We start from the raw sequence: 25276 nt of genomic DNA on the forward strand, positions 1-25276 counted from the left end.
AAATCTGATCCTAACGATCAAGCAAAGGCAAATGTTGATGAAGCGAGAGTGACACTTACGAAGGTCACAGCGGATTCCGTAGTAACCTGGCAGGCAGCCACACTTGCCGGTGACATGATGGCACTCTTCATTCTTTCCAGAGCACTGACATACTTGGTTACAGTTCTCCCCATATGTGCCTGGCAGACAAGCTGAGGGAAGAGGAAATGTAAACCGATGAATTACATTTGTCTTGGTAAACACAGTGCTCAAACAAAGAGCCGGGTAGAATTTATTCAATAAGACCGCTGCCTGCAGAAGAATGCTGCCCTCTGGGACTTCGGGTTTATTACGTTTGCTTGGGGATTACTTTGTGGTTTGATTTTGTTTTGCTCAGTCAATTTGTGCCCAACTGTCATGGGCCAGTTGCAATTTTCTTGTCACTTAGAGAAAGTCATAGGTTGATGTCAAGGAAAATCGACTAAAATAATAAAACTCAGGAGAGTCTCCCAAATATGCGTGGTGACTCTCTCGCCCACAGATGCCTTAAAGCTTCAAGTCAGCTTCAAATGCTTGTGCTGTTTCTTTCCTGGTTCTCTCTCTCTCTGCCCTGGCGGGGAGCTCATGCTAAAAGTCTGCGGTTCATGCTATGTGAGCTATTCTCCACCACAAATACAAGTGTATGTTTAAATTGTGTGCTTCCAGTGACATGTCATGGGAAAGCATCCAAGTTACTTAGGGGCTGGTTCACACATGCAAGGACACTTGATCATGTCACATGACAACTCACATAGAACGATAGAATTGTAGAGTTGGAAGGGACCACGACGGTCATCTACTCCAACCCCTGCAATACAGGAATCTTTTTGCCCAATGTGGGGTTTGAACCTGCAGCCCTGAGATTAAGACTCTCATGTCCTACCAGCTGAGCTATCCCAGGCGGTTAAACCAATTGATGTTAAACCAATCCATTAACATGAATTGGTTAAAGTTAACATTGAAACTAATTGCATAGCATTTTTGAAGTGATGTGAAAGTGCTATCTGTGATGGCCCATTCACACATGAGAGCCATCACTTCATGGATCAGTCGGCAAATGATGAATGGGCATGAATGAACCGGCCTCAAGTGGGGTGGGAGAAATCAATGCTCCATTTCTGCACCTGCTAGGGCATTGGAGGAAATCGTGTGTACCAAACACTATAGACCTTCAAAGCAAGAACTGCACATGCGAAGCACCCTTTGGGTTCAATGAGCCAAAACCTCAGTAAGGTCCAGTTTGAACATAATGGGAATCCATAGGTTCCTGCTCTGTGTCCTGGGTTTATGGCAGGCTTCCTCAAACTCGGCCCTCCAGATGTTTTTGGCCTACAACTCCCATGATCCCTAGCTAGCAGGACCAGCGGTCAGGGATGATGGGAATTGTAGTCTCAAAACATCTGGAGGGCCGAGTTTGAGGAAGCCTGGTTTATGGGCTACCCTCTTTCTCCTTTGCAGCTCTCTCCCAAGCCTTTTCAAATTAGCCACTCTGAAATTCTTGTTGGTGTGCCTTCCTACTGTTTTATGAGCCGTAATAACTCACTTGGTAGACTCTTCATCTCAGGTTGTGGGTTCGAGTCTCACATTGTGCAAAAGATTCCTGCATTGCAGGGGGTTAGACTAGATGGCTCTCATGGTCCCTTCCAACTCTACAGTTATATCATTATGCTAGATACTCTATTTCTGTGCTCCACTTTCCATGCCGGTTCATTGTTTTCTTGTGCTGTATTTTGTATTTGCATATCTTATTGTCAGGTAGGGGTTGGTTTTTATTGCAGGTTGCTTTATGTCAGAAGTTCCTCAAAATTTATAAATAAGGGATACATCTGAGGTATAGATTTTAAAATTAATTAAATGAACCACCTTGCTTTAAATTAATTAAATGAACCACATACTGTTCATTCTTCACTTCTTTCACTGTGGAACTCCCTGCCCATTGACACGAGGCAGGTGCCTTTACTGTGTTGTTTTCAGTGCCTGCTAAAACCTTGTTTGTCTAGGCAAGCCTACCCAGATACGTAAAACTGATATGTGTTTTTAACATTTCACTTTCTTGATGCATATTTATAACCTCTTCTCATGTCAGCTTGTTTTTAACTCTGACTTCTCTCCAGAGTTTTAATGTAAGTTTTATTTTATGTTAACTGCCTAGAGAGCTTTAAGCAGTATACAGATTCCGGTGATGAACGAATGAATGACCTTATTCCTTCATGGCAACACACACAAACACACACATTAGGGGACTTACTTCTTTCGCAGCCACTGCCCACAAAACCTGGAGGGCAGCCGCACTCCCCGCTCACGTGGTTGCAAGGGACACCTGGAGGGCATTTGCAGAGCTCAGTGCAACTGCTGCCATAGTCGCCAGGCAGGCAAGCTGGAGAAAATAAAAGCAAAGCCATCTCTGTAGGAGTCTGAATATACTTCTAAGTACTGTGACCCATCCTCTCCCTACGGCTCCAAATGGCCCTCTTGCTGTTCCCTAGAATTCTCCCCTCCACATGCCATTGTTTAACCCCTATTGTTGTCTGCAGTGTTATCCAGCAGCTTCTGCTCAGGATAAACAAGTCGAGTGAGCCACGCACAAGCCAAAAAACCACTGTGGGCAGAGAGAGAGAGAGAGAGAGAGAGAGAGAGAGAGAGAGAGAGAGAGAGAGAGAAACAATAGCCCAAATGAGCATGGTTTGACTAGGCTCCTCAGCCTTCATTTATTGGAAAACTATGGACAACTTCAGCGACGCGGGTGGCACTGTGGGTTAAACCACAGAGCCTAAGACTTGCCGATCAGAAGGTCGGCGGTTCGAATTCCCGCGACAGGGTGAACTCCCATTGCTTGGTCCCTGCTCCTGCCAACCTAGCAGTTCGGAAGCACGTCAAAGTGCAAGTAGATAAATAGGTACCGCTCTGGAGGGAAGGTAAACAGTGTTTCCGTGCGCTGCTCTGGTTTGCCAGAAGCGGCTTAGTCATGCTGGCCACATGACCCAGAAGCTGTGCACCGGCTCCCTCGGCCAATAAACCGAGATGAGCGCTGCAACCCCAGAGTCGGTCACGACTGGACCTAATGGTCAGGGGTCCCTTTACCTTTATGGACAACTTCAGGTCAGTGGGATTTGAGATGTCACAGAGCAAAAGAGGGCTTAATGGGAACTTACGCTTCTCACACTGTTCTCCTCTCCAGCCTTTTTCACAGTGACACACTCCAGTCTGGGGGTTGCAGGAGGAGCTGTGCTCACAGTCACACAGCCCTTCACACCTCTCCCCAAAGGAACCATTTGGACAAGCTGAGGATAAATTGTGAAACACAAGCAAAATGAATACGTTCTGTCCCAGAGGGCAGGGGGTTGAATCATTTGAGTGCAACCACCACCACCTCAGGAAATAGTCAATATTTATCAACAGGGACATCTCAAAATTATAAGTGTCACGCTGAAGGTCAGGATTTGTAATCTGAAAGGTGTGGCACAGAGTTAAACCCTGTAAAGCAAAATTCTAGAATGTTTTATCTATATTATGAGTGTCCAACCACACAGTTGAGGCCTACACATGCTGCACATCCTCTCTGGGTATTTTTCATAACTCGGGGGTCTCGAAAGTTTCTCATGTGAGTCCTATTCAGAGTAGAACCCCTGAAATTAATGGACCTGGCTTAATTTCAAAGGGTCTACTCTCAGTAGGGCTACATCCTTATGAATGTAGACACATCAGTTTGCTAACATACGAAACAAGCTGGACTTAGGAGAATTCCACAGTGTCATCTTTGACCATTTATATACAAATTTTGTGTAGTTTAAAAATAAAATAAAACCACACATAAATGAGATGGAACAGACTTTTGGATGAACACATGTGAATAATAATAATAATAATAATAATAATAATAATAATAATAGTAATTTGTTATTTATAGCCCGCCCATCTGGTTGGGTTTGCCCAGCCACTCTGGGTGGATATCCAACAGAATACTAATATTAATAATAATATTAATAAAGTGATAAAACATCAAACATTAAAAACTTCCCTAAACAGGGCTGCCTTCAGATGTCTTCTAAAAGTCAGATAGTTGTTTATTTCCTTGACATGTGCTGGAAGGGCGTTCCACAGGGCGGGCGCCACTACCGAGAAGGCCCTCTGTCTGGTTCCCTGTAACCTCACTTCTCGCAGGGAGAGAACCACCAGAAGGCCCTCAGAGCTGGACCTCAGTGTGAAAGTGAAATGTGAAAGTGGCACTGACCAGATACTGAGTGATCTATCCACCCCTAGTTTCTGTAAAACATTTGGCCTATTTGTGAGCTATTCAAGATATAAGACAGAGGTAGAAACCAAAGTCAAGGGTCCCACTGTCTACCATCAAGCATAATAGACAACGGGGTCCTTGACTTCAGTTTTCACCTGAAGGGAAAGAGAGCGGGTATGTATGTAAAGGAAGCCATTGAGATGATAGGTTTAGAAGGAGGAGAAAGAAGCCATACCTTGAAAGAGGGAAAAGGAAGACAGGAGTCCCCATACCTGAAAGGACAGCAAAGAATCAGAGAACGGAGATCGAGCTTTGCATTTGATTCAGTCAGCAACATAATACACTAACAGAGCAATCCAAAACTGGCTTATGGTGGACTGTAGGTCCATTGGGAGTATCTCCGCTGGCAAGAACCCACAGAAAGCCCCCAAATGGGGCACTCCAAGGCAGAGCGTGAGCAAAACCGAGCTGGCCCAGGAACCACTGGATCCTGAGCCAGTTTCTCTGCTTTCGTGCAGTGGCATCAGACCAAGTCATGCTCCTTACCTTCCAATCCAGCCACTGTTGTTGCCCACCACCAGAGGGCGCTCCAATAGATTCCACCCTAAGACAGAAATCCTGAAACCATTCATTTAGGCCAGGCATAGGCAAACTTGGCCCTCCAGATGTTTTGGGACTACAACTCCCATCATCCCTAGCTAACAGGACCATTGGCCAGGGATGATGGGAGCTATAGTCCCAAAACATCTGGAGGGCCAAGTTTGCCTATGCCTGATTTAGGCCTTTTTACCGAAGTCCCATTAAACACCAGTGCAAATGCTCCAGTGTAAGGATATCATTACTGCAGCTTTAGAGCTCCTATCTTAAGGCTTGATGCAGGACCAAAAGTTATGTGGGAAAGGGCACATAACTGCAAGATGTAGTGAGTGCAGAAATGGCACATAATCACAAATGGATACAGCAACACAAATATTTTCGATTATCACAGGGGCTTTTATAAAGTTAAAGAACTGCGATCCTTACGAGTATCACAATGGTCCCCAATCCAGCCTGGACGACAAGTGCATTTCCCAGAACGATGATCACAAATTCCACCATTGCTACAGCTGCAGCTCTGCTGACACCTTTCTCCATACTTCCCTGCTTCACACTCTGCAGTGAAAGAGAATAGACTTTCACTAGTTTATGAATGAAACTGTCCAGCCTGAAAAGAACTCAGTCTTGGCAGCTGCTTAGATCAAGTTTAACCAATGTAGGTTTATTGCTAGTGTACCCAAGCCCTTTGGGGACGAGCCATTATATGAACTGAAATGAATATGGAAGCAATATTGACAATATTTTCTCAAATTTACCCAGTTCACAGGCTATTCCGGTCCAACCTTTGGGGCATAGGCACTCTCCAGTCGCGGGATCACAAGTAGCCTGGTTTTGACAGATGCAATGCTGCAGGCAGTCCTTACCATACTGACCCGGAGGGCAGGCTGTGGACAAGAATATATTTTAGCTTAGCATGAAAGGACCATCACTAAAATTGTGCATAGGAGTCATTTTAAAAAATGAGTTTGAGGCATGTTCTGCATTCGACTGTTGCAAAGGACGCTTTTCGTACCTCATGGGTTAAAGAGTGCCATTATGGGAGACCAGAGAAGGGAGCTGCCCTTGCTCACTATTATTCCTCAGGAATTTCTTGTTATGGAGGCATAAAAAGCAGCCACAACAGCAAATGCTCTTAAAACTGTGTCGTTTGAGCATTTTGCAATTTAACTTTGAGTGTTGGTTTGAGAACAACAACAAACTCACACTATTATCTATTTAAAACCTGCTCACACAGAGAAGCTATCTACATCTCTCCTTATTTCTGAATGGATGATGATGATGAATTTAATTTATTGACTTCCCTTCACCCCAAGGTCCCAGGGTGGGTTACAACAATTTAAAATACATTTGGGATGGGAAGGTGAGAATGCAATCCTGGCATCCAATGAAATGTGGGATATGGGAGGTGGGGAAATGTTCAGTGTAAAAAGTTGTAACATGACCATATCAAAATATATTTGGGTTAAACTAATATAATTTAGTGTCGTCGGGCTGATGCTGCTGTCTTTTCTCCCGTTAACAGGGACAATGATGGCATGGGGCATGCCTCTACCATTTTGTCCAGCCTCTTTTCCTGCTCTTTTGGATGTGGCAGACATTTTGCATTATGCCACACCCTATGACAGCCAATTTGTGCTCATAACACTTTCTCAAAATTCCAGATGTTCCCACTAGCCCAGAAAGGTTGGTGACTTCTGATCTAATGTAAAAGGGTCCCAGTCAGACTGCTCACTGACATCTGAATCTCCTACCTGCAGGCGGTGTTTTTATGCATTAAAAAATGGCGTCCCTACCTGCTGTCACAAGTAGTACAGGCTATTTTACTACCTTAAGTCTCTACCATCTCACTGGGGTCGTGGGTGGTGCTGTGGTCTAAACCATGGAGCCTCTTGGGCTTGCCGATTGGAAGGTGGGCGGTTCGAATCTGTGCGATGGGGTGAGTTCCTGCTGCTCTGCCCCAGTTCCTGCCAACCTGGCAGTTCAAAAGCACACCAGTGCAAGTAGATAAATAAGGTACCACTGCAGCGGGAAGGTAAACAGCATTTCTGTGCGCTCTGGCTTCTGTCACAATGTTCCGTTGCACCAGATGCGGTTTAGTCATGCTGGCCACGTGACCCGGAAGGCTGTCTGTGGACAAACGCCAGCTCCCTCGGCCTGAAAACGAGATGAGCACCGGACCCCATAGTCGCCTGTGACTGGACTTAACCGTCAAGGGGTCCTTTGCCTTTTTTACCTTTCCATCTCATTCTACTGCATATGAAGACCAGACCTTTGTTTCATTGCCACCTTGATCTACTGTTTGGCCAAACCAGGCCCAAATTTAAATCCACAATGTACCTTCCTGACAGACCGGTCCTCTCCATCCAGCTCTGCATATGCATGCCCCAGTGATGTGGTCACAGAGTGCTGCGTTCTTACAATTGCAGCTCTGACGACAGCTTTGTCCGTAAGTGTTCATGTGACAAGCTGGAGAGAGGGAAAGAGAGAAAATGAACCATAAAGCCCAATCACGAGACATCAAAGGACACATCAAATTCATTTGGAACTCAATTCAAGGAAAATAAAGAGAGGAAACTGATTCGGGATGGGCAATACTTTCAAGTCACGCACATGTGTTTGTATATTCATTGCGACTGACAAACAGACCCGCAAATATGTATCATCATAACACAGTTTGAATGGTGATTTCTTTTCTTTTCTTAGAAAGTAACAATTGGAATCATTTGCGTGATAGATCAGCTGTCTTCTTCCAACAGAATGTCTGGGTATAAAACAAACTGCCACAGCCAGTCTGACGGGCTGTTTGTTTGGAAACTCTTCTGCAAAGCCCGGCTTTTTCTTTTTTGCTGCTGGCAGAATCGCTGTAATTCCAAATGAGGCTGATATGGTATCAGATATCTGGTATCAGTTTTCTGATATGGTATATGCAAATACAGCACCAACTCCTCTCAAAAAACAAACCATGCACACGTTTGCACCAAGTGTCCAAAGGAACATTTCGTGTGAAACTGCATAATTTGCATGCTTTATTCTGATTTCCCAGTGCAGATTTTGCCATCTTTGTTTGAAAGGTGGGCATGGAGGTACCACTAGCAGTTCAGTATTCTTTTGTCTCTTCTTTTTTATCACCACTGCTCAGAGCAGGAAGAAAAAGTCTGATCTGGTAGAATGCGGAGAGCTGTTTTATCTAGAGTCAGACCTGTGGCCTAATGCATGGAAAGAGAGCTGGGTTTAGTGGACCTTTGGTCTGATACAACATTGCAATCCTACATTTTCTCCCTCATACATGACTCTGTGTGGCTCTACGTATGCAGATATATACGGTAGCACCTGGTGCTCATGTTTAAACTTAACATGTGTTGCCAGCTGCCACAAGGTAAAGGTAGCATCCATTATTGCAGTAAGCCTGATAGTACCATACACACATCTGCAACCATTTCAAAAATATGGATAATGGGAGCATGATACAAATTTGCATCACTACGTGATTGAGCAGATATAAAGCTGCCTTACACAATACACAATGTGTATTGAACTACTGTGTGGTTGCATGTACCCCATGGTAGGTAAAAAGGACCCCTGGATGGTTAAGTCTAGTCAAAGGCAACCATAGGGTTGCAGTGCTCATCTCGCTTTCAGGCTGAGGGAGCTGGTGTTTGTCCGCAGACAGCTTTCCGGGTCATGTGACCAGCAGGACTCAACCACTTCTGGCTCAACAGAACACCATGATGGAAACCAGAGCGCACGGAAATGCTGTTTACCTTCCTGCCACAGCAGGATCTATTTATCTACTTGCACTGGTGTGCTTTCAAACTGCTAAGTTGGTAGGAGCTGGGACAGAGCAACAGGAGCTCACTCCGTCGCAGCGATTCAAACTGCCAACCTTCCAGTTGGGAAGCCCAAGAGGCTCAGAGGTTTAGACCACAGAGCCACCTGCATCCCCTCCCATGGTAGGACAATAAGCAATCACTGTATGTAAACAACTGATGACACCCATGTGAATGGGTCAGAAAATGGGGAGGATTCCTCCTGCTTTCATTGACCTCGTATTTTTCTCCTTGGGTCAATAGCTTGGGGCTATTAGAGAAAAAAAGACAGACACAGCTATTGTCTGAGGTCACAAATCTATGACTGGGGTAGAGATCCTGAATGTTCCTGACTTCTATTTAAGGTTTTCCTTTCTATATTTTTCTGGCTTATGTCCCTGCTCTGCAGCATGAGATGTAGGATGCTGGCTTAAGCCATCTGTTCTTTCTCTTCTACATCCTCTGGGCATGGCTGGCAGGTGAACTTCCTGCTGGCCATGTCCCAACCCAGCAAGACCTGCCATGACAGATGCAGAACTTCTGATACTTTAGACAGCTGAACAAATGCCTTTGGGTGCCCTCTAGAGTACTAGACAAGAACAGCTGGTTCTGCCAAAGGGATGTGCAAGAAAACCTATCTTCATTGTGTTGCACTGAGCCATCACTGACTCACTTTGATCCAAGGCTGCTGGCCAGAGTTCAGCTCTGGAACCTATTGAAATGCTGGTCCTCAACTGTGGAACATCATTGTCACTCTAACTAATGATGAATTCACTCTCAGGGTGCCAACAGCACAGTAACCAAGGGCACCTAGCTGGAAGAGGGAGGTATCAGCGCACTCAATGTAACTCATAAGTTTGCAGAAGTACAAAACGTTGTTAAAAATCAGGACCCAAAATAGCACAATAAAGATTGGGCATGCTTAGTAGGCACAAAACACTGCAACCGACATTTCACACATGCACATATACTCCAAGAAAAGTGTTTTAGTGCCAATTAAAAAAAGAAAACTGATTAAAACACGCACATGCACATACCCCTTTTCCAGTTAATGCCCATTTAGAAATAAATGATGTCATTGCAAAGGGCTTTTCCTCCATTGTTTCATTCAAAGCATCATTGTGTTGTATTCAAGTGGTACTTCAGTAATATTTTTAATTGAATGCAACACACTTGTATTTAAGCAGTATTTCATTTATTTGGTTTATGTAATAATTATGGTGTTTTAATGCAGATTAAAGGATGGATATGTATAAAATATTAAACAGGTTAATAAAACTATGCACACAGTAAAGGTCACTGCGTGCTGAATTGGAAAATACCCACCTGCCTGATTTGTCAATACACAGATTGTTTGCAAAGGCAGAACAATAGCAGCACGGGCAACCAAACCTATAGAGTTTGTGCTACTCTTTTATTCTGCAAATGAATGACTGGCAATAGGGTGTTTTGTTTTGTTTTGTCTTGTTTTGTTTAAAAAAAGCTTTTTGGCTGGGGTGGCTAAAACCGGATTAAAAAGGGGTAAGAAAAAAAATGGGGGCATTTTTACTTTTCTTATTTATTAACTTTGTATACCACCCTTCATCCATAGATCTCAGGGTGGTTCACATATGTTTTATTGCATGTGTGAAGAGCACAGAACTTGTCTGGAAGCACTCTAAGAGGCCGGGTAAGGCAGGGAGGTCTCAACACCTATCTTTCAGAAATTAGCCACTTATTAGTGGTGAAGCAAAAGCCAGGTGTGGATATTTAAGACAGGCATACAGGCCCATGTGCATGCAAACACACACATCTTAGAGCAGAACCAGATGTTAGAAGGGTGATGCAGGTGATGTCGAATACAGCAGCCCCCTCTATCCTGCTCCCTCTCCTCTGGTAACACCTAGTAACGCAAAATGCGACATCACAGCATCCCATTCCCAGCAAGCTGCTGTCCAAGGACATGAAACTGCAGGGAACAGAGTACAACCCCAGAGCATGGTCATATCATGCTACGTGTTGAAGAAATGCTATGGGGAAAAGGAGAGGAGGATATATGTTCTTAAAACATCTAACCCGGCCTCAGATACAAGCATTAGTGGCTTCTATTGTCCCGAAAGCTGAATCAGCCATTTTCGCACCTTCTGAATTCTTCAGTCCAAGTAAGCCCTGGCTATGAGTGAAGCTCATCAATGTTGCAGCCGTTTGCCTCGGTGCTTCAGACTCGCCCTGCAGGTGCTGGTGCCCTCTGCCTGCTAACCGAGCAAAAGGGGCTCGTTTATTTTATTCCCGCTTGCTGGCAAGTTCTCAGCAGATGGGTTGCATCCTCCCTTATCAATAATTTTGAAAAGCTTTTTCATTCACGCCGAGCAGCTTCCCTAAGCCAGCGGCTTTTAATAGCATTAAGTCTTAGAGCAAATCAATTTCTGTCTCAATTATGCGCCAGTCTTGCGCTCCCCTCCAAACCTTTTACTTCTCTCTCTTAGGAGAAGATCTCTCCATCACCTGGCACCGCGAGGCCTGCATATAAATACGATGTTGTCGCGCGTTGCCAGAGGACCTGGAAGCGAGCCATCACCCGACCGCTTTAATAGCAACCTTTGGAAGAAACCAGCAGTGTAACCCGTGTAGTACAAGGCATTACTGGCCAGTCTTTAAATCAAAGCGATGATTCATTGTTTAGCTAAGAGGCAAAGGGGGCTACCTTCTTTGCATTGTTGTTTGACCTTATCCCTTTAACTCGGAGGCAAACGAAGTTGCAAAGACTGTGGCACCTTAACTAGTGCACAAAATAAATCAAAGGTGGTGCAGAAAGCTTTAATGGTCCCATCGCGCAAGGACAAATAGTGGCTTTTGGATACGAGTACAGTACACTTTGGTGGGAAGATAAAGGAGACAGGCATGGCTTAAGATGAAGGGTTTTGTTTCTTAATTAAACTTAATATGTAGAAACAAAGCTTGCAGGGCCTTTAAAAAAAAGAAAATGAAATAAATCGTCCAGAAACATCAGTCAAAGACTAAGCTGATTGATTGCTAACTTCACAAATGTTTGGAAAGTCAAAGCAAATGGTCTGTGACTGAAGAAAAGTTATCACCGTTCTGATTTGGTAACAGCCTGGGTTCTTATACAAGGTAACACAATAGGCTCATATTTCACCAAACCTAGAGGGCAGCTACAGAGGTGAAGAACCTTCCTCTTGAGTAGCTCTGCTAACAAATGATGAGAGTAAAGTGTCCACTGGGCAACTGCAGAATGTGGTGTGCTGTGGTGAGCTTTCAAGTCGAACGGTTTTTAAAAGCGAGGTTCCGGCCCTCACCACCAAGGAAGAAAACCTGACAACGTCCTTAAGTGTTACCTGCTGGAGGCTCGGAAACAAGGCCACATAATGGCTTCTGTTACATGGAGAATACGAAGAAAGAGAATTTGTGCTCTGCAATCTACAAAGCTGGCTTCAGTTTTTTGGGAGCCCTTGGACACCTTCGCCTAGGGAAGGTGCTGTTACTCTTTCTTGGGGCAAGTGGTGTAGAGATGGCCAATTTGGGGCAAGAGGTTCACTGACTTAAAAAACTGGCCGGTCTCCTGAACCATCATATTACAACTTACGTAGAACATTTATTTGTGCACAGCTTGGAGAAGTCAGAGGCAATATTTATTTATTTATTTATTTATTTATTTATTTATTTATTTATTTATGGAATTTATATTCCCACCCTTCTGCTTGAAGGAGCCCAGGCATCAATAATGCCTTAATGATGATGTCTTAAGTGGGCCTTACACCAGGGAGCAACCAAGATGGCGGCACTGATTCCAAGTAGTTGGGCTCTGGCAACTTCCCTACATGACTAAAAAGATTCCTGTATTGCAAGGTGTTGGACTCGATGACCCTCGTGGTCCCTTTCCAACCCTCCAATTATATGATGCTAAGACGTGATGTCATATATGATGTCAGATGTGGGTCAGGAAAAGGCAGGGTTTAAGTGGAAGGGGCTTTGCAGGCACCACTAATCAGTTGATAGTCAACACTTGGGAAAGTACCGTATTTTTTGCTCTATAAGACTCACTTTTCCCCTCCTAAAAAGTAAAGGGAAATGTGTGTACGTCTTATGGAACGAATGCAGGCTGTGCAGCTATCCCAGAAGCCAGAACAGCAAGAGGGATTGCTGCTTTCACTGCGCAGTGATCCCTCTTGCTGTTCTGGCTTCTGGGATTCAGAATTTTTTTTTTCTTGTTTTCCTCCTCCAAAAACTAGGTGAGTCTTATGGTCTGATGCGTCTTATAGAGTGAAAAATATGGTACTAGACTTGGGAAACATACAGGCAAACATTCATTCATTCACTGAATCTTTTCAGTCACTTTCTATTGCCCAGAGCAACCCAAAGCAACTTGCAACCAAACAAGCAAATAGTCACCTGATGTCTCTGCGACATCAAGTGATTGAAAGGTGGCATGATACTTGGCCCACGGCTGTGTGTGGAGTTAAGGATCTGGCCTACCAGCCAGATCCAGTTTTCTACACATTATAAAGGCTGGACTACATAGATGTCCAAGGGGAGGGAAGGCAGTGATGTTTCCTTCTGCCAGCAGTCCATTACCCCACCTTCAGGAATAAGTTAGGAGGAGGATTAAAAATGAAAATAAAGTCCTGGCGCATACACCTCCCTTTGGACTCAGAATGCTAATTACAAACTCAATGCAAACAGAAATGCCAGAAACTGTCTTATAACATTTGTCCATCTAGCTCAATACTGCCTACTCTGACTGGCAGTGGCTCTCTTGGATCTCAGAGGTCTTTCACATCCCTTGCTACCTGTTCCTTTTAACCAGAGATGCTGCCAAAGCTGCATTCAGGACCTTCTGCATGCAAAACACGTGCTCTTCTATCACGGACCTGCAATCATCTATCTCGATCTCTGTATTGTTGCTGGCATCTGTCTGTCTCAGGAACAAGTGGAGGATTGTGCCTTTGGGGGTGAAGTCAAATTGTCGGAAGGTTACGCCACTTGCTGTGACTGTATAGACTGATACGGGACACGTTTGGTTGCATGTCTATATATAATCTATCTATTACTGTGAATTATCTTCTACAAAAAAATGGATGTAAACTTGTTTTGCCTGGCACCAATGGAGCACAGCATGACCAGTTTATTATACAGTGGTGCCCCGCAAGACGAATGCCTCGCAAGACGAAAAACCCGCAAGACGAAAGGGTTTTTTCGTTTTTTGCGACGCTTCGCTAGACGATTTTCCCTATGGGCTTGCATCGCAAGACGAAAGCCCATAGGTAAATCTCAGGGACCTTTTTTAAAATGCTGGCGGTGGGGAGCAAAACCTTTCCCCCCCCTCCGCACTTCAGAAGAGGTCCAGGAAGGCCGGCGGGGGCGAAAGGCTTTGCTCCCCACTGCCAGCATTTTAAAAGCGGTCCGGGATAGCAGGGAAGCGCTTCCCGCTATCCCGGACGGCTTTTGAAGGCAGGCGGGGGGAGCAAAGACTTTTGCCCCCCGCCCGCCTTGGGAAGAGGTCCTGGACCTCTTCCCAAGGCGGGCGGGGGGCAAAAGTCTTTGCCCCCCCCCTGCCTGCCTAACCGGGGGCTTTTAAATCGCCCCGGGACTGTCCGGGGCGATTTAAAAGCCCCCGGACGGCTTTTGAAGAGGACCTCTTCCCAAGGCGGGCGGGGGGCAAAGGTCTTTGCTCCCCCCTGCCTGCCTTTCCGGGAGAGCGGGAAGGCAGCGCTGCCTTTTCCGCTCTCCCGGAAAGGCAGGCAGGGGGGAGCAAAGACTTTTGCCCCCCACCCGCCTTGGGAAGAGGTCCAGGACCTCTTCCCAAGGCGGGCGGGGGGCAAAAGTCTTTGCTCCCCCCCGCCTGCCTTCAAAAGCCATCCGGGGGCTTTTAAATCGCCCCGGACAGTCCCGGGGCGATTTAAAAGCCCCCGGTTAGGCAGGCAGGGGGGGGCAAAGACTTTTAAATCGCCCCAGGACAGCTGAGAATTCCTCCGCTGTTCCGGGGCGATTTTAAAATGCTGGCGGGCGGCAGCGAAGGCTTCGCTGCCGCCCGCCAGCATTTTAAAAGCCCCCGGGACTGTCCCGGGAAGGCAAGCGGGGGGGAAGCAAAGACTTTCGCCCCCGCCAGCCTTCAGAAGAGGTCGGGGGACAGACTGTCCCCAGACCTGATCTGAAGGTGGTTCGGTTTCCATAGGAACGCATTAATTGATTTTTAATGCATTCCTATGGGAAACCGTGCTTCGCAAGACGAAAAACTCGCAAGACGAAAAGACTTGCGGAACGAATTAATTTCGTCTTGCGAGGCACCACTGTACTCTTTTCTCGGTAGGTGTTGCTGTGGAGGGGTACAGAGCTTTTGCTAGCATGACACAGTGCTGGTGCCTTTTGCTGCAAAACCCATTATGAATACATCAGGTGCATTGGTTTGGGCCTGCAAGAACTCATGCTCTTACTACAGGATGGGTAGTAAGCCTTAATATTTCCCTTGATCCACTTATTTCTCAGAGGCATAATGGCTTTGTTGAATATTCTGTAATGATAGAAGCAAGTTCTGGCAGAAAGGTTTTTGCACACAGCAGCAACCAAACACGCCAAGCCGACTCAAAACACCAACTCGGCGGGCATCGTGCCTCAGTTGCAAGCAATGTTTACCTTGGAGGATCCAGCTGTTCTCCATTGTTTATGTATGGCAAATGCTTAATTGTTTTTTTTTTGTATAGGAAAGGCCATAGCTAAACTTGTCCATCAAGAGAATGCATCAACAGAATAAGCATAACAAATTATTGCAGAAGACAAGTGTTATTGTTACATTCTGTCTACATCAAACGATAAATTCAGACAAAGATCTTCCATGGAAGAGATTGATTTGCACAATCGTCACACTGTTGGATCCATGTGGAACTGGATTATGAAACTGATCTATCTGCTGTGATCGCTAAAGAGTTGCTTGCATCCAAGATTCCTTCCTACAACCCATTTCCATTCAGATCCCAGCATACTGTGATTTCAAAGCCAATGCGCCAAGGTATATTGAATTGAATCTGCTGTTCAATTGACCCCACCCCCTCTATTGCCATAGAAGTAGATTTGGATAACCTGTGGATGTGGGGATTAGCAAAATGTAGGAGACAACTGTTGCAGCCAACATGTGGTAATAATTTCAAATAGCTAGACCATCATACAATAATTGAATCATCATAACCTTATGAATCAACCCTTGCTATTTTTTATTTATGTAAAAAAGGAAGAAATATACTCTACAGCTGTTATCAAGTGTTTTATGCACGCATAAGCAACAGCACATACGCATCAAAGTTAACTTGTTCATCGTCTTCCCAGCATCTTGCAGCCTGCTTATTAAATTTGGGAGGAGCACAAAAATGAAGATTTGGGGTTCTACGGGTGAGCTCTTGGAGGGGAATGCCCCCCAAAATCATGAAAAATATTATGTATAATCATGGTGCTTGCATGCAAACAATCATTCTGCATAAATCACGCTGCACGCACAGATCTGCATCTGCACACAGATCTGGTATGCACACACGGATGAGTTTGCTGAGATTTAGAGAAACGCTTTCTCATTAGTATACAAACCTTGCTCACAGCTGGGCCCGATCCAGCCAGGGAGGCACTGGCAGGTTCCATCGATGTGATTGCAGACAGCTCCATTCTTGCAGTCGCACACCTGGTGACAGTCCAGCCCAAAAAAGCCATCTGGACAAGCTGAAGATGGGAAATGATGAGATGGTGATACTCATTTGTGTATACATCTATCTCTCTGGCAAGCAATATTTGCCTTCCCAAAAACAGAGCTTTTAGGAAGTAACAGGGGAATGCACACATTTACGTGTTAGTTAAGAGCTGATCCAAGAGTCTGTCTCTTGCACTGGAGGCAAAGCGGTGCTTGGACTGTAACTGGCCTCCCTCAGCATGAAAATGTATAAATAACATATTTGATGCTAGCCAGAAAATTATGCTGCCGAAAGAATAGCACGGAACGTCTAGTCAGATACTGATTCAGTCATGACCCACCATGCTGAACACAATACACTAGTCAGACATTTCACTTGATGGGTCACAAATGAGATCAGCACTCCAACCCAATCCACAACGTTTCAAAGGAAGTCCAGGTGATAGTGTGTTGTGACCATGCCAGTGAATTACTCATCAATTAAGCATGTTAAGCTCTAGGGTTTCCAACAGATCATCTATAAAGAAAACAAGTAAAACTCCAGCAGAGGGCACAATAGTATAGGTACAACATTTCACATGTGGTGGATGCGTGAACATATAAAGCCCTTCTGGGAGAGGGTATTTACAGAAATAAGCTATAATACATGTGAAATGTGTCAGTTTGCATTTCTTAGTACAGAAAGTACTCATCTGATGTATAGAGATCTTTCCTATTCTAATTAATTCAAGAGGGTTCTGAAAGCTTCTCTGTATGAAAGAAGCAAGCAGAAGGTTTGTGATGTTTGGGTTATACCTTCAGAGAAGCTGAGTACAACTGGCTTAAACTGGTTCTGTTGTCTCTTCTGTCAACGTCATGTTGACTATAAAAGTAAGGCCAGAAGGAGCCTGGGTTTCACTGTCTCTATCTCTCTTTTTTTGTATCTTTTTTCTTTTTCTTGTGTATGTTGTTATCTTTTAAAAAAAACTTAATAAAATATTATATTAAAAAAGAAAAGAAAATCGAGACACTTGGAATGGAATGGGAATGGCGTGCTTGCAGATGGTGCATCCAGGAATGTTAGCATCAAGACCACTGAGCATGTTCCCCAACCCCTAATAGTGTTTACCTATCCTATTCTGGCACTAGTGATGAATGGAAGTGATAGCTGGACCATAAAGAAGGCTGATCACCAAAGAATTGATGCTTTTGAATCATGGTGCTGGAGGAGACTCTTGAGAGTCTCATGGACTGCAAGAAGATCAAACACATCCATTCTGAAGGAAATCAGCCCTGAGTGCTCACTGGAAGGACAGATCCTGAAGCTGAGGCTCCAATACTTTGGCCACCTCACAAGAAGACTCCCTGGAAAAGACCCTGATGTTGGGAAAGACTGAGGGCAGAAGGAGAAGGGGACGACAGAGGACAAGATGGTTGGACAGTGTTCTCGAAGCTACGAACATGAGTCTGACCAAACTGTGGGAGGCAGTAGAAGACAGAAGTGCCTGGCGTGCTCTGGTCCATAGGGTCACGAAGAGTCGGACACAACTAAACAACTAAACAACAACAACATAGCTAAATGGGGATTTGAACCTGGCCTTCCAAGTCCTAGTCTGACACTCTAAGCCAGCGGTTCTCGACCTGTGGGTCCCCAGATGTTGTTGTACTACAAGTCCCATCATCCCTGAGCTCTGGCCTTGCTAGCTAGGGGTGATGGGAATTGTAGTTCAACAACATCTGGGGACCCACAGCTTGAGAAAGGCTGCTCTAAGCATTACACCACAAGCAGGCAGTGGCACCCTATGGCTTCTCCTTCATTTTGTTCCCCAAAAAGGAATATGACTGCTGAAACAGGAGGGTGCCAACTATTTGATCCCTTCTTGAAATTGTTCCCCGCAGCTGTAAATCCCAAAGTAGGTAAGCTCATCTTTGCATGTGATATGAAACAAATTTCTTCCTCATTCCTACCAGCAACTTATTTTTCCCCTCTGTCTTTTAAAACTCTGGCCATAAGGAACAGGCAGGCTAGCTCACTGCTTTTTCGTTTTTCACTTGAGCTGAATAAAGTTTATTGTGATGCTGCTGGTGTTAAGATTTATTTATTTTGTATCCTAGGGGAAAAAAGAGCTGCCTGAGTATTTTTCGTCAAAGGTGCAAATTGGCCTCGTTTCCACTAGAGGGCACCACAGGTACACACACAAAAATTACAATTTGCTCAGATACTAAAACACAGGCATTTGATTTCCCCTTATGTACTTGCCTTACAAAGTAACATAACAAGAACAATAGATTTAGTGTGGGAGTTAGAACTCTCTAAAATGCTTTGCACATACTCTATCCTGCTTCCACATCTATCTGCAAAGAATTTGTGTTTAAATCTGCACTTTGGAGTGTGTTTTCTTGCAAAGCATGCAATTCCATGTGCGTTATATTCTAAAATACACATTTTGACATGATTTTGGTACTTCTTTTTAAAGCCAAGAATTGCACTGCAATGTTATATCAACGCCTGGTTCTGCATATTAGTCTGCGGAACTACAGGTAGGGTCAATTTTGTATCAGAATTTGCAAAGAATTACTTCCCCAAGTGTCCCCACTGAGGAACTATTATGCGTATTCTGCGGAGTCCCACTGAGTTGCAGAACATTCTGCCAGGGGTCCTAAGAGTTCACAGTCTGTTCACATCAGATGCCAGGTAGGGAAGCTCCAAATAATTTAATCTCTGCATTTTTTAAAATATTTTTTTTGCTACAATGCACAATACTCAGACCCCTACTGAGGATCATAACTTTGCTCTCCAGCAGATTTTGCCCTTCTCCAAATGCTGTGGCACCAGTTCTTGGCAGCTTTAGTATATTAAAGAGGAAAAAACCCCACGTATTCAAATATGTACATTGAGACAATGTTTTTTTTAAAAAAAACAACAACTGTGGATTAATGCAGAAATCAGACGCCAGGTGAAACATGCAGAAAAAGCAACAACAGACCATTAATAGATGTGTCCATTCCCAACACCATTTGCTAGGCCTCGCTACAACCCTGTATGAACTGTGATGCAGGACATAACCCTTCCATGTGGCTTTACATCTGGGCTGGAAAACCTAAGGGCTTTCCAGCTCTCTATTACCATGTTCTTTTGACTCTTTGTGAGTCGAGGACCCGCCACCCACTTGAGATAAATAAGACACAAGGACACATGTATTTAAGGTTAATGGGCTAAAGAAGGCCACAGCTTTATTGGTTACAGCATGTGAGTGGCATTGGCTTAGGCACTGGATCAAACAATCTATACATGACTCCACCCCACGCAGCAGGGAGTCATCCGAAGGTTAACAACCAGTGGGAGGAGCTTGTTGATGCAAATACAACTGGAAGCTTCCCCTGATGTCACCAGGTGTCGTGCCATGGCCCTAGCCACCAGCAGGGCATCGGACAGGATCCACAACTGCCAGATTCCTTTAACGGAATACCCAAACAAGGAGAGGGTAGGTGATGGCCATAACCCACCCTCTAACACACGACACATATTCCAATGCCTAACCGCCAATACCCAAAAGTTGTGACAAATTGCTACGAGGTAGGTGAAAAACCATGAGACTGGTGCTAATTTGCCCAATGCGTAAAAATTCCTACCAGCCCCCCTGGGCAACCAACCAAAGTCAATAGCAAGGTCAGAAGCATAGGTAAAAGTAAAGGGACCCCTGACCATCAGGTCCAGTCGTGACCAACTCTGGGGTTGCGGCGCTCATCTCGCTTTATTGGCTGAGGGAGCCGGCATACAGCTTCCGGGTCATGTGGCCAGCATGACTAAGCCGCTTCTGGCGAACCAGAGCAGCGCACAGAAACGCCGTTTACCTTCCCGCTGGAGCGGTACCCATTTATCTACTTGCACTCTGCCGTGCTTTCGAACTGCTAGGTTGGCAGGAGCAGGGACCGAGCAATGGGAGCTCACCCTGTTGTGGGATTCGAACCGCCGATCTTCTGATCGGCAAGTCCTAGGCTCAGTGGTTTAGCCCACAGCGCCACCTGCGTCCCTAGGTCAGAAGCACAGGTATGACCTAAAGGGAGGGTGGGTGGGTCATCCGCCGTCTTCTGGGTGCACAATGAGGGCACAGAGCTGCCGCGGCTGCTTGAATGAGGCTAAACCCCGCCCCCAAGCCAGCCCTATTGGCTGTCCCATGGGTGCGGCGCAGCAGCTAGGTAAGCTGACACAGGGGGCCGAAGACACCCCCCTGCCGACACGGGAACCACCTCCTGCTCACAACTCCTCCCCTCTGTTAAGAGGCGAGGCTTTCCCACACCGTGCTCCCCAAACACACCATCTCTTCCTGGGCCATGCCTCTCATCAGCACCACTTTCCACCCAGCTGGGGTGTTTTTGCCTGGCTGGAATATGTCCTTGAATTCTGATCATGAATCCTGGGTGGAGGGTGGAGAGGGCTGTGCAGTTCTGTGTAGAAATTAGCCTACTGTACAGCTGTTCCGCCCTCTTTTGACTCTGGCCCCTTTCACCCCTGGCATATGGCCTCCAGAAGCGAACACAGAACAAAGAATCAGAGAGTTGGAAGGGACCACAGGGGTCATCTAGTCCTACCCCCTGCTATGCAGGACTCTTTTGCCCAATGTGGGGTTTGAACCCACACCCCTGAGATTAAGAGTCTCGTGTTCCACCGACAGAGCTATCCCAGCTGTCAACGGAGCCCTCGGGCTGAAAACAGCCCCCCCCCCCGCAACCCTGCTGTGCGTTGCAAGGGAAGACAGGTAATTGTGGCAAGCTGTCTTTCAAGAAGCTTGCCTGCCACAGCCAATCTTCTCATTGACTGCTGCTGAGCTTCTTGGGAAAGTGTGGAAGCTACTGTTAAAGGGTAACTCTTCAAAGGTTAGGTAAAGTTAAAGGGACCCCTGACCATTAGGTCCAGTCGTGGCCAACTCTGGGGTTGCGGCGCTCATCTCGCTTTATTGGCCGAGGGAGCCAACGTACAGCTTCTGGGTTAATAATAATAATAATAATAATAAGTTTCCCCAGCCACTCTGGGTGGCTCCCAATCAAGTGTTAAAAACAGTCATGTGGCCAGCATGACTAATCCGCTTTTGGCGAACCAGAGCAGCGCACAGAAACACCATTTACCTTCCCACCGGAGCGGTACCTATTTATCTACTTGCACTTTGACATGCTTTCGAACTGCTAGGTGGGCAGGAGCAGGGACCGAGCAACGGGAGCTCACCCCATCGCGGGGATTCGAACCCCCGACCTTCTGATCGGCAAGCCCTAGGCTCTGTGGTTTAACCCACAGTGCCAAAGAGGCTCAAGCTGCAATCCTGTGTAGAATGAATTGGGGGTAAAGGCCCTTGAACTCAGTGGGGCTTTCTTACGATAAAATAGATGCATGGGGTTGCTAAATTAGTCTTTTTACTGTGTTCCCCATAGAATTGTCAGTTCCTTTTCTACAGCATCTCCTCTGCCCACTCCTGTTTTATCTGCTGTGGAGGACAGCGCTAATATAAATTGCTGGTAAATCTCCACTTAACCAGGGTGTGAAGCTAGTTAAACAATCCTGGTAAAAGGGGCGATAAAGGTTCTCTTTTGCTGCTGCTAACTTAGGTTTTGCTGCCATGGTAAAAACTGGAGGGAAGGAGGAGCTCTGCACACAATCCCGGGATGTGATCCTGACCTCTTAACCACCATTAAGAGAATGGGCCTGTTTTGTCTTACCAAGTACATCACTGAGCTGGTAAATTATCCTAGGCTGTTGAGCTAATCAATAACATCTTTACAACAGACCGAAAATCTGCAGAAAACGTCGCTGTTGAGAAATGCATTGATATTAAAAGAAAGGAAGGAAGGAAGGAAGGAAGGAAGGAAGGAAGGAAGGAAGGAAGGAAGGAAGGAAGGAAGGAAGGAGACAGAGGGGAGGACAGAGAAGGGAGCGAGAAATACCTTTTTCACAAAAGGTTCCCAGCCAGCCAGCTGTACAAGTACAGGCTCCGCTCATGTGGTCACAGATCGCTCCATTTTTGCATTGGCAGCTATGTTTACAACTCAGGCCAAAGGTTCCCTTGGGACATCCTGTGTACAGAGAAGAAGAGACAAGCATTCGGGCAAAAATCAGGCACAGATATCAATCCTGGCTTTTCTTTGATCAGTTTAAATGGCTACCTGTGCATGGAGGAGGGGGGGGATAATAATTTGCTTTTACAGAAATTGATTTTCAAATAAGCATGGAGAATAACTGTGCATCTTTGTGGCTACTGCAATTCAGAGAGAGCCCAGGCAAAATACCGTATTGGCCTGAATATAAGCCGCACTTTCCTCCCAAATTCCGACCGTGAAAAGTTAAAGTACGGCTTATATTCTCAACCTTACAAAAATTGGCTTCTACGATGTCGCTGCTGAAACAGACATACGGTAAAAGGGAACAAAAAAATGTTTTATTCCCGATTTGCGAGCTTGAGTGCCTGTGGAATTGTAGCAATTGAATAGTGGTTTGCGATTTTAGCGATTGTACGGTAACTTTTGCGGGCTTGCAAGATCAAAGGCTTAAATTGGCTCGGAGTTACAATTCTACCAACTGCAGCCTGTAACCCAATTTAAGGGAGCGGCTTATATTCAGGTATCGTCTCCCCCCTCTTGAATTTTAAAGGTGCAGCTCATTTGCGGGTACGGCTTGTATTCGGGCCAATACGGTAGAAGATGCACTATTGGGTGGGTATCTCCGCCTCCAGAGAGGCTTCCCTAAGAAAGACAGAAAGGTTTTTCCATTCCTAAATGTAAGGATAGAGATTGTTTATTACTTTACATATCACATCATGCCAGTGTAGCATCTTAACCATTTACAAGTATAAAATCAACTAAAAAATATTCACGCATAATTGCAAAACACTAGAACAGTTGAATAAGGAGATTCCAAGAACGGGTGCAGTTCACCCTTTTGTTGCATCGGGAGGAGGTCGCTGCGCGCTTCTGCAACCATGGCACAGGCAGAGTTTGAAAAAGCTGCAGAAGAAGTCAAGAAGCTGAAGACCCAACCAACAGATCAAGAAATGCTGGATATCTACAGCCATTACAAGCAGGCCACAGTTGGAGATGTAAATACAGACCATTCTGGGATGCTTGATTTCAAAGGCCAAGGCCAAGTGGGATGCCTGGAATTCCTTGAAAGGAATGTCCAAAGAAGATGCAATGGAAGCATATATTTAAAAAGTGGAAGAGCTGAAGGAAAAATATGGAATGCAATAAACCCCTTCCCTGCACGCCTTAAAATGGAATCATGCCTTATTCTCCTAACTTAAACTGTGTTACACAGTATGGCAGTGCCAAGACTTGATGCCACTTTCTATAATTAATAGCTGTGTAAATTTACTTCTAATGGTTTGTATAATAAACACTATAAATTTCAAAAAATAAAAATAAATAAGGAGGTTCCAAGTAGAAGGGAATACTTGTCTAAACAGGAGTGTCTTCAAGAGACGGTGGAATGCCAATACTGATGGAGCCCCTTGCATTTCAGCATGGAGGGCCTTCCACAACATTGCCGTCAACAGTGAAAAAGCCCACCTCTGTGTTACCATAAGGCAAAAATCATCAGGCTGTGGCGGAACTAACCAGGTTCCAGTTGCTGATCTTAATGCCCATACTAAGCAATAAAGGGGCCAGCCTTCCCTAACCTAGTTCCCGCCAGATATTTCAGACTACAACTTCCACCATCGCTGACCATTAGCCATGTGGGCTGGGGCTGATGGGAGATGGAGTCCAACACCCTTTGAATAGTACCCAGATAGGTTACTGAGGGCTATGCCAAATTCCTATCCTGAAATACAGCCTAGAAATAAAAAGAACAGAAATGGATAAATGCTGGCATTAAGTGCCCAAGAGTACACTGGGGAACCGAGGATGCAAATAATAAAGCATTTTGATCATCCAGACATGAAGTCTAATGGTCAGGAACTAGCTATTCCTTCCAAACAACTATGAAAACAGACTCCTTCTTGGAGTACACATTTTAAGCAAATGCTTATACAGAGGTTGAAATCTGAGTCCTCCCAAGTGGACTTCTCTACATCCTAAAAAATAAATAAATTACCAGCTGGACCCTTTCCTATAAGCACACAACGGGAAAAACAGTTCCCACTCCTTTATTCTGAGAACTCTCCTCTTCAGCATGCTTAACATCTTACTCTGCTCACAACGCTTCCCAGTGTATCCTGCTTCACAGAAGCAAACGCCAGTAACCGGGTTGCAGCTCCCATCACTGTTTCTGCAGTCACAGGAGTTTCCACAGAGCTGTCCCCAGGAGCCAGAACCGCAAGCTGAAAAACAATACAGAATGTTATATGGCTGCCTTCAACAACAGCAAAGGCTTCCTGGGTTTGGGAGTCTATAAAGCAGCGATTGGGAACCTTTCTCTCTGAAGCATTCCCTTGTCAGGGGCTATATGGCTGGGACTGGTGAAGCTATTGTCCAAAGTGGGTGGTTTCCTTCCTTCCTTCCTTCCTTCCTTCCTTCCTTCCTTCCTTCCTTCCTTCCTTCCTTCCTTCCTTCCTTCCTTCCTTCCCTCCCTCCCTTCCACCCCCTTTTGCTCTCTCACTTTCTGCTACCCCATTTATCTTTCTGCCATCTTTCTCTCTCCCTCTCTCTCTCTCTCTGCCATCTCCTCTTCTCTCCCAACCACCCTGGCTCCTTCCAACCCAAACCCCCAGTAGGCTGCTGGAGAAGGGACATATCTCTCCTGCCACATGTCAGATCCCTTTCAGGGGTCTTCTGCAATCACACCCAGGGAAACATGAAACGAGGTGGACAATTGGCCCTCAAGCTGCAGGTTGATGTGAAGTTAAGACCCATGTCAGAAACATCAAGGCAGAAGGCAGTTGTAGCCGGGTTCCTATGAATCCAAAATTGCCTCACTAAGGAGCAAGCCCCAAAGAACACAGAAGAAGTGACGAGTGAATGAACATGCACGAGTCTGCACTGGGTGAG

General features: G+C 45.4%; 1 protein-coding gene and 1 pseudogene across 9 annotated transcripts in view; one reads left to right on the top strand and one right to left on the bottom strand.

Annotated features, from left to right (window-relative positions):
* LOC309369677 (uncharacterized protein) overlaps positions 1-25276 on the bottom strand; it is a 204862-nt gene that overhangs the window by 19355 nt on the left and 160231 nt on the right. For 5 of the 8 annotated variants that reach the window (XR_014168245.1, XM_081910708.1, XM_081910712.1 and 2 more), the window contains 9 exons: positions 24478-24609; positions 22241-22369; positions 16228-16356; positions 7187-7315; positions 5605-5733; positions 5276-5404; positions 3171-3299; positions 2267-2395; positions 60-191 (listed from right to left, as the gene is read on the bottom strand). Coding sequence is in view for 7 of the 8 variants with exons in the window: in XM_081910708.1 (XP_081766834.1) it covers positions 60-191; positions 2267-2395; positions 3171-3299; positions 5276-5404; positions 5605-5733; positions 7187-7315; positions 16228-16356; positions 22241-22369; positions 24478-24609 (1167 nt within the window). In the remaining variant the exon portion in view is untranslated. The remainder of the gene's footprint in view (positions 1-59; positions 192-2266; positions 2396-3170; positions 3300-5275; positions 5405-5604; positions 5734-7186; positions 7316-16227; positions 16357-22240; positions 22370-24477; positions 24610-25276) is intronic. The other 3 variants (XM_081910710.1, XM_081910709.1, XM_081910711.1) reach the window with 3 other exon arrangements.
* LOC309369955 (acyl-CoA-binding protein pseudogene) lies at positions 23196-23603 on the top strand (annotated as a pseudogene). Its single transcript has one exon. The product of its transcript is annotated as an acyl-CoA-binding protein pseudogene (transcript).

The sequence above is a fragment of the Podarcis melisellensis genome, assembly GCF_964234715.1.
Source record: "Podarcis melisellensis genome assembly, chromosome: 5".
In the NCBI taxonomy this organism is placed as follows: Eukaryota; Metazoa; Chordata; class Lepidosauria; order Squamata; family Lacertidae; genus Podarcis; species Podarcis melisellensis.